Genomic DNA, 15,468 nt, shown 5'->3' with positions numbered 1-15,468 from the left:
TTTTATAAAAAAAGTGTTTCCAACAATACATGGAAAGAAAGAAACTATCTGAGGTTTTGCTGAGAACTGTTACTGGACATGTTGGATGACCACAAAAAATATGTGCGGAGAAAATCAGTTGTTCAGACTCTCCTTTCAGAGAAATAAGTTGTATGTTGCAGTGGTCGAAGAAAACTTCTGTCTCTAATTAATATCCCACCTTGACCACTGATTCTTTTACTACACATGCCACTCTCAGTCACCAATAAACTACACAAAGTGACATATTCAAGAACAACAAAAAACAACAGTAATTAGATTATAATTGTTTTACTAAAATCTAAACATCCCACATCAAACTGATGCAGTAAAATGTAACACACCATTTCATTCTAACAACTATCCTGAAAAGCTGAATCCCTCGCTTTGTTTTTTCTTTCTTCTTAACTTCTTCAGTTTCCGCTTTTCTGTGGATGAATGGCTCTTGACACCTGTCACCAACTCGTGTCTACTGGCGTCCCCATGGGCACCAAAAGTTTTCTCGGTTAATTCTGCGTTCCTAACCATGGAACCGAAGCCAACGACATTAGACAATTGCTTTGCCCGCTTCCCTGCCTCTCCGGAAGGGGTACATTGCAGTACACAACAGGAAAGGTTGCTGACATCCAGGAATTCAATACTTCGTTTCCGAAACATTCGGACTCTTTCACTCTCAACTGATGCTTTTCCCATGTGCTTCTGGCCACCACAAAACACAGTTTTGACTGGAGTGGCACAAGGCAGAGAGTTATCTACCCTTAACACCTCTTCAGTTTCAGTAGCTAGGTATGAGGAGTCTAAATCTTCCGATTTGGGGATTATTTTCATTTTCCTGTCATCCTTACTTGCACAGTTATCAACGTCCTCACCCTCATCTTTATCATCCCTTTCAAACTCAGTTACACCTGAGCTGAGTAACAGATTTTTCTGTGCCTTTTTTGCCTTTTTCTTAAGTCTTTTTTTTTCCTTTCTTGTAAAAGTTCTGGTACTTTCATCGCCATTATTCAAAGTAAGTCTACTTTCTGAACATCCAACACCTTCCTTTTCACCATGTGAACCATTCCCTTGAAACCTCCTCCTTTCAAAACAAGCCACAAAGAAACCATTCGTCAAATTGTCCTCAGGTGACATCCTCAGACACATCGGAGCATGCTCATAACCTTTCACCCCTCGGTTCGACCAATCAGTGAAGACCAGTTTCAGTTTGAAGTCCTCACCAACCTTTTGGATAACTTCTTCCACGACCTCCTCATTTTCCTGTGCATGTATTGAGCAGGTTGAATAGACCACCCTCTTCACTCTGGGAAAGGACAGGGCATGTTTCAAAATGGTGGCTTGGAAATTTGACAAGCTCTTCAGTCGAGCCGCTGTAGAGTTGTCGTCATCAGATAAGTGATTAAGTCTTCCAACGATTCCTGAAAGGAAATAGAAATTGTGTTATGTTTTTCCTTGCATACATGGAATGCAGTCTGAAACTTTAACCACACGTCCAAACCCCAAGCACAGTGTCATCAGGCATTTATCTCGGATTCCAAACTAAGCGGCAAATGGGAAATAGAATTATTGTTTTCAAAATTGGGATTCGTTTCTTATTTTCCTAAATTCAGAGGTATTTTCAGAATTGATTTTTAACACTGCTTTCAATGCAATAATGTTAAACTAATTTAATTCTATAGTGGTCCTCTTGTTAGTGAAATTCAAGTCACATCTACAAACTCATCATATTGGTGGAAACTACAACGGCATGAAATGGGAAATGTTTAAATCCAATTTTGGAATTTTGACTGACATTTGCTGCAGATTCGGGGCCAGAAATCAGCCTTGAAGCAAATCTTGATAAATCCCTGAACAACCTGTTCTTTACTAAAAGTTCAGCTAATATTTGTCTAATTAATAGCACAAAAATCTACTGAAATTAAATTTAAGAGCAATGATCCACACTATGACATGGTATCAGCAAAGTCACTGAACAATTAAGTCCCATGGTGGTTACAACTTCCTGAGGATGGAATTTCTGTGGCAGGGGTCGTAGCGCCACCAGTGGCTATTACCAGTTACGTAACTTCTATTGACCAATCCGGCTCCACCTCTTATATCACTTGCATTTGCTTCTAACAAAACATCGGCGCCCAGTCAAGACAATCTAATCGTCCTTCAAAATCTACATTGTGATAAAACGTGTGATCTCACTTCACAAAGTGCATTAAATCAGGTGATCACCTTGATTAAAAACATGAAAAGATTTGAAAACTCTTTGCTGACGCAAAGTTGGCAGCACACATGCTTTGCAAATCCTGCAATCGACCTAAATCTGCACGGCAGTTTACAAACAGGATGTCAAATTCGTTACACGATTTTGATTGAACTATGCATAGACTCGTTGGTCCAGCCAAAATATAACTCCATCATTCCAGCCAAGTTCAGCAAGGATGGAAACTGGACTTTTATAGTCAGTTATTTCCCTTGCCTTGGGGAGATGTGGTTGTTAGCGACCTCTTCTGCCCCCGTAATCTGCATGTGAGTTCAGCCCCATCCGTACAAACTGTCTGTAGCCTGCCTGCCCAAGTCATTTTGTCTTATGTTAAAGGTATCCAGGGATGTCGTAGAACTGGTAAGCTAGAAATAGTTGTAATGCTAAGTTGACAGCATGTTTGATATGGGACGACAACCAAGTCAGGGTGATCTTGGACAGTAACTGCTGAGATTATGGTGCTGGCAAAGGGATTGTGTGAATGTGAGATTTGAACAACAGCACACATGGACACCAATTCAGAGAACATTTTGAAGAACAAAAACGAAAATCTGAAACATCTTTTTCATTAAACCTTCCAACTACTGCCCTTTCTATGAGGATTTTCCAAAATAATCTGTGAACCAAAACATGAAGAAAGATCTACCAGCTGTGTCACTGAACAACATCACAATCACTGGTCTGTCTGGTCCAGATTCTCATTCACAGGCGGCCATCAAACACCTGGAATATTGCTGACTGCAGCAATAAACAACAGACAAATATAAACAAACAAACTAAACAACATTCCCTGAATTCTCACCAGATCCACTACATGAAGGATCCACCAGCATGTACTCGACTGCAGCATACTTCTCCTCCAGAGGGTCGACAGACAGGAAGTCCTGACACGTCTGCTCCGTGTTGGTGACTCCGGCCACCTCCAGCAGCTGAGACATTGTCTTCAGACGCCGCCGGTCTTTGTCAAAGGCAAATACTTTCCTAGAAAAAAAATTGTTCGGTTTAAAGTTGATTATTTCACATCTGTGAAATTATGTAAGTAACAGTTCAATAATCATTATCTAAAATTTGAACTGTGGCTAAGTGAGTGAGTGAGTTAAAATTTGCAATATTTCAGCTTTTTCGTGACGAGCAGTTAAACAATAATAACAAATATATTTTGAGTGAATAAAACTGTCATCGATGAACAGTACAACAACCAGACTACCACAGATTCAATTTAGAATTAGTTGAGAACATTTAAAAGAAACTGTGACACAGAATGACAACATGTTTAAGTCACATGAAATTAACTTTTGCCTTTTCTTGACCTTGGCCAAGAAATGTATCCAACACAATATGTATATGTATACGTTTAAGGATGAGATATTATCTCACTGTGAGAAGAGTCATAATATTTTATAGATATGATTTATCCTGTCACAGTCAGTTCCATATGAAATTTTCAGTTATTTACTCAATAACACCATCAGAAAACAGAATGATTATCAAACATAACACACAAACCCTGAGTTTCGGAGTAGACTGGCGACATGGCTGGTCTTGTTGCCGGGGGCAGCGCAGCTGTCAATCACCACACTGCCCTCTGGTGGACTCAAGACGTGGGCGGGGAAACAGCTAGCCTGGAGGAGGAAAATAATCATGTGACATTTGTTTTACAGCCTCACACTGGATATGTCTAACACATACCTCTGTTCAACTGATGTAACAGCAACCGAAATAGAAGGTGAGAATGTGATTTATAAAGCGACGTGCGTTTATGCATGTGTGCATGCATGCCATTCCAGATTTACAGTATTCTAACCAGGATCCCTCCTACTTAAGTTCTTAATGCTACGACTATTTCAGTCTATGTACGCATAAGGTAGTCACAGTGTGAGTGATAGCTACGTCCACCTGGGTCATTCTTCAGCTTATGACGACCTAATGTATAGTCATGTAGATAGTCATGAGCTGTTGTTTGTTTGTTTGTTGCTTAACACTGCACCAAGCAATATGCCAGCTGTATACCCGTAAATAATCGAGTCTGGACCAGACAATCAAGTGATCAGTATTGTGAACAACAAAGACACGCAATGAACCAAGTAAACAAGCCTGACCTCCCGATCCATTTCGTCGTGTCTTACGACCAGCACTGAAAACCTAAAATGCCATCACTGATGATTCTGTTGATTGAAACTGATAGGTACATGACTCACCAATATATATGGCTTAAAAATGTAAAAGAATTGGTTCTCAGTTGATGACTTTTGAAAATATAGTGCGGCTGGGCGGTGGGTTTTTATATTTCTTTGATTATTCAAATTAGTATGTAACCAGATAAACGGTTTTGACGATCAACCTGGGAAAGGACATCCTTACATAAACCAACATATTGAAACTCCTACTGGCGCCATGACCATAACACTAGATGTGCAGCAAAACTGTGTGCATGTAAAGGGAAGTAACTATGTGAAATATTGGAACACACTGTTTTTAAGAATTATTTTATTTTGAAAATGGAAATAAAAACGAAATGTGCGGCAGACTTAATGATGATGCGGGTGCTGCCTGAGAACAAAGACACTTATTTTTTTTAGCCTTTATAATAATGAATATTTTGATAAAAATTGCATCACATACGCAGGAGGCCTGTGTCAACCCTCACTCTAAAATGAATATGATCTAACCTTGTCCTGCAGGATTATCTCCCCTGTCGTACACAGCCTGTGTTTGTGGAAGTCAGTCCCCGGGGGGAACACCAGCAAATCTGGGAGATGTGGATCTTGTAGAAATTCTCGCTGACCAAGCTTCTGCATGTCATGGACAAAGCTGAAATAACGTGATTGATGAAGATAAAAGCAAACTCTTAAAGATAACACTGACAGTAACATTGCACCATTGATTCATGGACACAGACATTTTGTCAGAGGCAGTCATCGGGATTTAGGTGATAAAACCGGAAGTGGTCAGCATGGAAGTCAGCATACTGTGTGTGAGTGTAGTCTCCATGTTAAAAGGACAGTACGTTGATGGTTCTGTGTGTTTCTAAATCACGCATGAAATAATTTCCATGTGTGTTGTTTTACACCTTTAGTTCATGCACAATATAATTCTCAAACCAAAAGAATAGAGCTCTGCACAGCGAAGCCAACAACGCAAACACTGAACAGATTATCTCACTTCGGTTATGTTTTCATCAAATGCAAATTGAAGAGAAAGTCGTGATTTTTCATACCGGAGAATTACTAATTGCTACCTTTATTGGATTAGAAGCCAGTGTTTATCAAGGCCAAGTTTACACATATAGGCCTTGGTCGCATCAACTATTTAACTTGCATTGAGAAAATATCCTGAAACATGGAAAACTATTTCCATTTGCATATTTATACTTTGTTTAAATTGGTTGTACACCTCCACGAGCTGTCATCACGCCCGACAGAGAGCTTGCGATACAGTCACGTTGATGTGTAAGGCTATACTGTCATGTCCCTCAGTGTCACAGTTGTAGCAGTATATCTTTACAAATATGCAACACAGTATGTGAAGTGCACCAAATTTAATTTCAGAAAAAGCACATTTGTTTACAAACGAGAAAAGTCTGGTCATGTGATAAGCCTACACCTGTGGTGTGGTCACTGGAGCAGCCTGGTCACGTGATAAGCCTACACCTGTGGTGTGGTCACTGGAGCAGCCTGGTCACGTGATAAGCCTACACCTGTGGTGTGGTCACTGGAGAAGCCTGGTCACCTGGTAAGCCTACACCTGTGGTGTGGTCACTGGAGCAGAAACTCCTCTCGCAGAATAAGCTGAGCAGAGTAATCTTGTGGGTTATAAAAAAACGAAGCTTTAGAACGGTCAATGTACTGGCCCTTTACCCTTGTGCCACAGTACCTCAGTGGGCAAGCTATGTAAAACCTGCACACAAACACACACAATTGATGCATGATGCCATATAAATGCAATAATCTTGACCTCAACGTTAAACCCTATTTCACCAAAACATCACCCAGCACAAAATTTCTCTTGCTTACAAGTGTAAATTGATTGGACAGACATTTCTAGCAACGTTGGATGAGTTCCTCGGTACTTATCATCACAGATGAAGATACAGACCTGGACAATCGAGGATGGTCGATCCAAAACACTTTGTCTTTTTCCATTACTTTACAAGTTTCATCGAAATGATTTTCAAGTCAATAACTAGTTGAAATTGTCCACTTTAAAAACACGCCTTTAAAAACGTCTTAGTTCTCAGACACTGCGTCATCATTGCTGTGATTAGAAAGAACAAATGGATATTCTGACTTATTTGTAAAAGGTCTTGATTTAGCAACCTATTATTGCATGACATACTACTATTCACATAGTGTTAAATGATTTACAGCGATTGTTAAGAAACAGGTTTTAAGTTAAATACCCAAATGTGAAGAAACAGGTAGGTAAAAAAATTTCAATACCCTCCTCCTAAACAAAATCAAACCCCTGGTTAAATATACCCAAAGAATCAAAAGCTTATCTAGGGCTCTGCCATACTACATCACTTATCCCTGTGTTACGTATCATATGTCTTGCTTTTGGGGGGCCTGACGTCATCAAACTGTGGGTATGTCAAGATTATATGTGTTCCCATTAGTTTTACAGCAGAGATACATTTATAGGACCACGGTGCAAGCTGGTGATGCTTGGTACAAGTTAAAACAACTTCCTTAAACCATGGTTAAATCCTGTTTGAACATCCCATTCTAAAAGATATTTTGACATCAATGTTCCCTACACCAACAACCAAACAAACTGTTTTAAATCTTAGTTAGCAGTGCCGTAGCCAGCCGGGGGGGTCAGTTGCCCTGAATTTTTATAGAAAACAGTTTTATTTGAATCATGAAAATACAAGTTGGGGACAAGTGATACTTGTACCAATATTTGCCCCCCCCTGTCCAAAAAAGTGAACTACGGCCTTGGTTAGTCAACACTGTCATGGACAACTTGGGAAGGTGAAACACGATGAATGCCCGTACTTCTTTGTCCCCTTCACAAGCCGCCAGCCCTCCTTCATGAAGGTGTCTGCTGCCTCCTGTGCTGTGGTTCTCAGCAAGTTCACACGGACATATCTGGGCAAAGATATGGCTGAAAGAAATGTGGAGACAGAAATTAGTGAGTGAGTGTGTGCGATTTTATGCCACTTTTAGCAATATCACGACACCAGAAAATGGGCTTCACACATTGTACCCATGTATGGAATTGAACCCTGGTCTTTGGCCTGACTATATGATGACATGCATCAACCAAGTCAGTGAGCCTGACCCCCCAATCCTGTTAGCCACCTCTTATGACAACCATGAGTTGTTAAAGAGAAATTCTCATACAGATCTTCACGGGTCATATGGGGGTTTGTAAATAATCCAGTCTGGACCAGACAAACCAGTGATATTGATATATTATGAGCAATGATCCATGCCGTCAGAACATAATGAGTTGCTGTTAACCAATCAGTGAGTCCGACCACCCGACAAGTTGCCTCACGAGAAACACAGAAAATACCCGCAGGGCCAACTAAGTGGGAAGGGATCCCTGGGTTTGTTATCAACTGAGGGCCCTTTTGTCTGTTTGTTAATCAAACACCACACAAAGCAATATTCCAGCTATATGACGGCAGTCTGGACCTGACAATCCAGTGATCGATATTGTGAGCAACAATCAACATTGTCAGGTTACGATGACACAGTGGACCAAGTCCCCGAGTCTGTTTGTTGTTGTTTAACGCTGCACTCACAATATTCCAGCAATAGGATGGCAAACTGTAAATAATCAAGTCTGGACCAGGTAATCCAGCGATTGACAGCATGAGCATCAATCCACTCAAATAGGATACGATGACATGCATCAACCAAGTCCTGTTAGTCGCCTCTTACCACAAGCTCCGTTGCCTTTTACATAGAGTATGGGTTGCTGAAGACTTATTCTGACCCGGATCTTAACAGATATCACCGAGTCTGACCACCTGATCTGTTTCGTCGCCTCTTATAACCATCATAGTTTACTGGGGACCATATTAACCCGGAATCCCAACATGGAATGGGCGCATCACTAATCTAGTACACCAAAAACATCTTCCAACATGAACGTGTATTGCGGAGTCGACCCTGCCTCTGCATCACTGAGGGTCGCGGTAATGATGCAGGAGTGTAGGTGAATTCCCAACCAAACCAAATCGTAGCCATGGAGTCTGCAGCCACTCCCAACTTGTGGACAAATTTCACGGTGAACTTGGAGACAAAACAAATACAATTGAGAAATAGAACTGAATAATAATTGCTTACATACAAATATTGAATAATAAATGTATTTCAAATCTGTGATTTTAAATATAAATAAATACTTGAAGCATTATGATACTGCCAGTGATAGATTTGGAAGCTCTAATTAATCTCCTTCTCGGCTCGGATCTGTTGGTTGGTTGGTTTGTTGTTTTATGCCGCACTCAGCAATATTCCGGCTAAATGACGCGGTCTGTAAATAATAGAGTCTGGACCAGACAATCCAGTGATTAATATCATGAGCATCGATCCACGCAATTGGGATCAATGACATGCATCAACCAAGTCAGCGAGCCTGACCACCCTATCCCGTTAAAGCATAGTCGCCTTTTACGGCAAGCATGGGTTGCTGAAGACCTATTCTACCCCGGAATCTTCACGGGTCCTCGGATCTGTGGGTAATCCCATACTTCACTCACCAATGGTCCTTCACGGCTTGGATATACCAGATATTTTTTTATATAATAGTCGTTATAAAGAATTCTGCAATCCTATAAACATGAGCCAAACAAATTAATTAATTAATCCAATTTACACACCACTGACTGAATGCTCTTATTTATTTATTAATAATATTGGATCCTGCAAAAGAAAAACTAATACTTTCCATATTTTTTAAATATTATATTCACAAAAGAGCCTGTCAAAGAGAACAAAATTTCAATAAAATTCAATTCAAGTCCACTGTAACTTGTGTCTATGAGTTGGGAGTGGTTACGAATTCACTGTTTTCCATGATGCAGACATTGCACCATCAAATTTTAATTATCTGTGTGTGATGACTACTCCCTAAAAAATCTGACTTTTTGTTATTTCCAGACTGTTAAAGAACACAGTGATGTCTGACTGTACCGTGTGCTTCTTCTGGGATAAGCTCTGACAGACTGGACACTTGCTTCTCAGCCAGCAGGCGGCCATGTTCCCTTTCTATCACCAGCTTATAGCGCAAAAACTGTTTCTGAAATAACAAAGAGAAGGCTCATAAAATGTTGGCAGTATCTCATTTATTTATCATGCTCATTTTAATTATTTCTTACTTATAAATGTCACACTGACCCTTATGGACCTTTCATCGTCATTATAAAATTCTGGTGGATCTTTTTCTGGAGAGGAACTAAATCTTGTTTACCACAATCTTGGATCTTACACACAAAAAATCTTCCTTGACTATTTTGGCTAAGTTTACCGCTATCATTCCAGCCTTGTCAAGTCCTTGTCCAATGAGGAACTCGTACAGCAGGACGATGAAAACGTACTGCTTCTCTTCATAGCTGGTCAGTTTCCGGGGAATCTTTGTCCTCTTCAGTAACAGACTCAGTATCTGCCAGAACTTCAGGGTTTCACACACCAAGGCATAAAGCTTGCGTTTGTTCTGGAAGATAAATAGCAATGAGCATGACAAGTTAGTTTGTTGGGTGAAACGCCATTTTGAACAATATTTCAGTTTCATCATGGCGTGTCTGCTTAATGTGGGAGAAAAGCCCAGTGATGCACAGCACAGTAAACCACATCAACATCTGTAGAGGCATCTGTGAAAGTCCAGTTTCCACCCTTGCCCAACTAGGCTGGAATTCTGGAGTTTTACTGGAGTTTGGCTGGACTAACGAGTCTATGCATAATCCAATCAAAATCGCGTAATGAACTTGACATCTGGTTCGTAAACAACATGGATTTAAATGTGTAGTTTTCGGTCAACTGCGGGATTTGCAAAACATGTGTACCGTCAACTGGGTATTGACAGATATTTTTCAAATCATTTCATATTTATAAACATGGTGCTCAAATGATTTGATGCCGTTTTATCACAATTTAGATCTAGATTATCGAACACATCGTCTTGACTGGGTGCCGCCATTTTGTTTGTAGCAAATGCATAATATGAGACGTAGAATCTGATTGGTCAATAAGAGGAACATAAAAGGGACATAACTCGTTATAGCTACTGGTTGGGCTACACTCGAGACATGAAATTCCACCCAAGTTCAGCAAGGGTGGAAACTTAGTAAAATCTAAATATTTTTTACATTTGTATACTTATCCTGCATTACTCCGTATTGCATTTACTGCTGTCTTTTGACAGAGAGACGAACTGTGTGTGATCCAGCTGCTGAAGAAAGTTGTCCCAACCAGTACAAGAAGCAGCACCCTCGCACAGTCGGCACGTGACCCGGAAGTCATGACGTCACATAAAAACACATAACTGCTTTAAACATAACATCTGAAACTTCGTGGGGAGGCAGTGTAGTGAAGGGAGGGCACTTAGACTTCTTAATGCAGGATAAGTATACAAATGTAAAAAATATTTAGATTTTACTAAATTTTTTAACTTATCCATAATAAACTCTTGTCAAGGTCCGATGAATCTGCATGACATACAAGTGATGACTGGAACAACTACAACCATTCCTGTCTTCAGTCGATGCAAAAAGGAAAACCCCAAATAGGCTACCGAAATAGAATGAGGCGGGTAGCCAAACACTAGAACTTACTAAAGAGCAAAAGCAAAACACAGTAGAGCCCTCTAATCTGAGGTGATAAACACCAGAGAGTTCGACGGGCCCTGCTCGGGGTATAGATGAATCAGCGGCGTTGGCGTCGGTGTCAATATCTACGACCATTCCCAAGAGCGAATGCAGAACACAGGAGAGCCCTCTAGCCTGGAAGTGAGGAACACCGGAGAGGTCGACGGGCCCTGCACGGGATATCGGAGAATCAGTGGCATTGGCGTCGGTGTCAACATCAACTACCATTCCTGTCGTCAGGAAACGAGAGTTGATGCAAAAAGTAACACCTGATTAGGTGACATAAACAGAATGAGGTGGGTAGCCAAAAACTAGAGCGAATGTGGAAGGCAAAAGAGCCCTCTTGTCTGGGGTGATAAACACCAGAGAGGTCGACAGGCCCCACTCAGGGTATCGGAGAATCAGTGGCATCGGTGATGGGCAACATCTGTTGGGCAACAACCAGGGACCGAAACTGTGAACACCAGCGACATCTTCCAAGGCTACATCACGGAGGTAGTGGTTGGTGAAGGCGGTGTCAGAAGAGGCTGCCATGAGCGACTGGATTGAACAGTTATACTATGAAGAGCCATTGTAAATGCAATTGCCCTGATCATGTGTGGGTTGATAGCCTTGTGGGGAGAGTCCAAACCGGCTGCTTTATAAGCTTGGAGGATGACTGCCTGGAGCCACAGGGAAAAAGTATTCCGGCTGACCAATGACTGCAACGAGGGGGAGACCGGCAGAAAAAGGTGTTTCCTTGCGGCAGGCTTTAGATCGTCGTAGAAAACCTTCAGTGCCCTTACTGGGCATAATAAACGCTCCTCCTCATCCTCGGCACCCACAATGGACGAGGGGGGAGGGGATAATGAATGATCGATCAGGCTGTCCTGGGAGTTGAGTCTTTATGAGGAAGTCCCATCCCAGCATGATGAACAGTGCCCTGATTACCGCGTTCGCACGGAACACAGGAGACGTCAAGGGCGTGGAGCTCACTGACCCGAGCGGCAGCAGCCAAAACCAGTAGAAACACGGTCTTCTTCCTTAGGTCGTAGGAGCAAGACGAGTGGAATGGTTTGAAGGGAGCCGTCCGAAGAGCGTTTAAGACCACATTGAGATCCCACGCAGGCGGTCTGAACTTGGCTTTCTGGTCTTCAAGACAGAACGATCGCAGCCTGTCCTGAAGTTTGGGAATTTTCGTCATTCTCCGATCATCCGAGTTGGCAAGAACGGAGTTGATGGCGACCAGGTATGTGGAGATGGTAGAGCCTTTCAACTGACAGGTGCTGCGCAAGTACAGATGGAACTCAGCCAGGATCCTGGTGTTTGTCTGAACAGAATGCCTGGAACGTGCACCATTTATCATCATACAGTCACCATGTAGATGGACGGTGGGCTGAAACAATAGCCTTGGCCGCTCTAGCTGAATAGCCCTTGGCTCATGGGACTTTCTGCAGATGTGCCAGGCGTGCAGACGAAACCATGCGGGTTTTAGGCGGGAAAGCGTACACGTGTAATCCTTCCCAGGAAAAACTGTAGGCGTTGACTGCGGCCGGATCCGGCACCTGTGAAATGTAAGGCAACAGCTGGCAGATCTGAGATGTGGGGAACAGATCGATGCTTGGGGTGTCGATCGTTTAACTTAGTCTGGCGAAGACCTCTGGGTGGAGCTTCCATTCGGTGGGAGCCGCCTAGTCCTGCCTGGACAGAGCCTGTGCCAGAACATGCTCTCAACCTGGTGCTCTCAACCTACCATGGCAAGCAGTGCAATGTATTTCTACCGATTGGTTTGCATAGTTACATGACGCATGGTCCTTTTCTTAAAGTACAGGTCCAGGCTGACCACCAAGTCAAGGAAGCGGAAGGTCTGGTTTAGCAGGGATGGAGAGTGGGGAGTACCCTGGTTCCTCAAACACAACACCATGGTGATATTGTCCATGATCAACAGGGCATGACCGAGAATTCTCTACCAGCAAGTGACGTCCAGGATAAGCACTTTTATCTCGAGGAGGTTGCTGTGCCAATGGTGTTGATTTCTGGATCACAGCGTTGGCTGGTGTGGGCAAATCCCAGAAAACAAGCCACTGACAAGGTGGAAGCGGCAGTGGAAGAGCGGGAAGTCATGCTAAATGAGGTCATCTACAAGATTGCAAAGTTGAAAAGTCAGCAACAGGGGTCTCCGATCGTGTACTCTCAAGACAATACATGTAGAGGTGTGCTCGCCTGCAAACCAAACCCCATGTAGACAAAATAAACCAGCTCCACAATCGACCGTCGAGGCATTGACATAACTGGGTAGTCAGAAGTTGAGGCAATGTGTCCATAAGAGAATGAGGAAATCTGTATAACTGTGGTTCTGGTAGATCGCACCATACTGCACAAAGTAATGTGATCGTTTCCATCCCCTGAGCGTCGTATAAACGCTCCTGTTGTTATATCGAGGTGACGATGAAGGACAACATCACGATACTAGGCATGTAGTCAACAGGGATCTGGTAGCCAAGGCTGAAGAAATAAAGGTGTCTTAGTTTTTAAGATCAAACCGTACGAAGGAAGGCGATCTTTACCATCCCTTGAACGCTGTATAAGCGCTATCGTTCTTATAGCGAGGGGGCGATGTAACGAGGTTCCTCGCGACAGCCGTGTTGGCAGGGGAGGTCTATCTTTTCCATCATCTGTGCATGGATGGACTGCGACAAGCGTTTGGTTGGGTGGTTGCACCATGCGTCATGTAAGCATCCAAACCAATCGGTAGAAATATATTGCACTGCTTGCCATGGTAGGTTGACCTTATTCCAGTCGGAAGTGTTGACAGTCTGAGTACTTGACACGTGACAAGTAAATCACTCTGTGCAGCACCCGAGAAAGCTGCATTGGAGCCGGAAATGAAGTGCAATCTCCACACACAGACAATCCTCAATAAACTGTGTGGTAGACATACAAGTGGTGTGCACGAGTTTTGATTCCTCCCAGGAAGTTGAACGATAGTCGCGATCCCGAAGAGAGAGCAGCGACAGGAGCGGTGACAATTGAAAGACGTGGTTTCACCTTGCTTCTCCGTGTGATGATCTATGAGATGTCAGTAATAGAAGCAGATGTCAGTGGCGTCGGAGAGGCAAATGCCGACGGCGCCCCTTATGCTGAAGTAGAAGATCAGTTGAGATACTCAGCTGTGATCTCAGTTTGTTAAAGCGCCATGAGCGCCGGAAAGCTGGTGTTGCTTCCTGGGAGCGCCGGAAAGCTGGTGTTGCTTCCTGGGAGCGCCGGTAGTGTTGGTAGCACCGGAGGCGCTAGGAAGCTCGGCTGAGATACTCAGCCGCTGGGAGGCGCCAGTGGCGTCGGGAGTGCCGACAGCGCCGCTGCTGTCAACGTAGATGGCGGAGGAGATGGAAGAACAGTCCCATTACGGGCGTCACCGGAAGGGACGATGTTGTTGATACAATCGTACAATCGTACAGTCGTACAATCACGGCAGAAGTGGCCGCCCTGACCAGATTTGTTCCCACGGTAACAAGTGCAGCGAGGCAGAAAATCTGGAATTTAAGCAAAACCACAAAGTACGGGAAGCATAATGTAACTCAAATACTTTGCATTTTATTGAAGTTTATGAGAGCAAACAAAACGCTAAAAGGTAGCGAAAAAGGCACAGCCAAACCAAAATACATAAATTTAGTGTCTTACCCAAGCCAAAGAACACGAAATTACATGGCCACGTGGTGAATGGCAAACATAATGGAACAACATTGCGCCCGTAAATTACTGTGACTAGAGCCACAAACGAGCAATAAACGTTACAAATTACGAATGGAAGACACTTAAGGTAACAACCCATACACAGGTAACAATGTAGCAGCATACGATTAATGTAGAAACACGCAAAATAAAGAAACAATAAGCTTTAATTTCCACAAGGGATACAAAGTACGCCTGTCCGTGGAGGTGACAAAGCAGTTATGTGTTCTGATGCAACGTCATGACTTCCGGGTCACGTGCCGACTGTGCGAGGGTACTGCTTCCTGTACTGGTTGGGACAACTTTCTTCAGCAGCTGGATCTCACACAGTTCGTCTCTCTGTCAAAAGACAGCAGTAACTGCAATACGGAGTAATGCAGGCTAAGTTAAAAAATTGGACTTTTCTAGTCAGTTAACTCCCTTGCCTCAGGAACTCGGCAACTCAAGACACATTGTGCTCATGCCACTCAACAGTAATGAAATAAGAAAAGGAGTTATTAACTATATTTTGACTTGGCCTGGCTTCTTTTACCTGACCTACCTCTTTTTCTTTACTGTCAAGAGATATATTTAACTGGTGGTTGACATGGACTAAGGCAGAAAAAATCCATTATAAACATTTTAAGCAGCCTAGTTCATATTTACCATTTAGTTGATTAATTGCAGGTCT

At 42.7% G+C, this 15,468-nt stretch overlaps 1 protein-coding gene across 1 annotated transcript in view; it reads right to left on the bottom strand.

Moving 5' to 3' along the window:
* Positions 1-281: 281 nt before the first annotated feature.
* LOC124148657 (28S rRNA (cytosine-C(5))-methyltransferase-like) overlaps positions 282-15,468 on the bottom strand; it is a 17,009-nt gene continuing 1,822 nt past the window's right edge. Inside the window, exons 2-8 of the mRNA XM_046519886.2 lie at positions 9,752-9,937; positions 9,418-9,523; positions 7,267-7,375; positions 4,939-5,080; positions 3,776-3,891; positions 3,072-3,250; positions 282-1,433 (exon numbers count right to left, since the gene is read on the bottom strand). Of these exons, the coding sequence (XP_046375842.2) occupies positions 379-1,433; positions 3,072-3,250; positions 3,776-3,891; positions 4,939-5,080; positions 7,267-7,375; positions 9,418-9,523; positions 9,752-9,937 (1,893 nt within the window). The 3' untranslated portion in view covers positions 282-378. The remainder of the gene's footprint in view (positions 1,434-3,071; positions 3,251-3,775; positions 3,892-4,938; positions 5,081-7,266; positions 7,376-9,417; positions 9,524-9,751; positions 9,938-15,468) is intronic.

The sequence above is a fragment of the Haliotis rufescens genome, unplaced genomic scaffold, assembly GCF_023055435.1.
Source record: "Haliotis rufescens isolate VD_foot unplaced genomic scaffold, xgHalRufe1.0.p SCAF_13, whole genome shotgun sequence".
Taxonomy (NCBI): domain Eukaryota; kingdom Metazoa; phylum Mollusca; class Gastropoda; order Lepetellida; family Haliotidae; genus Haliotis; species Haliotis rufescens.
This window is presented reverse-complemented; position numbering and strand designations above follow the sequence as displayed.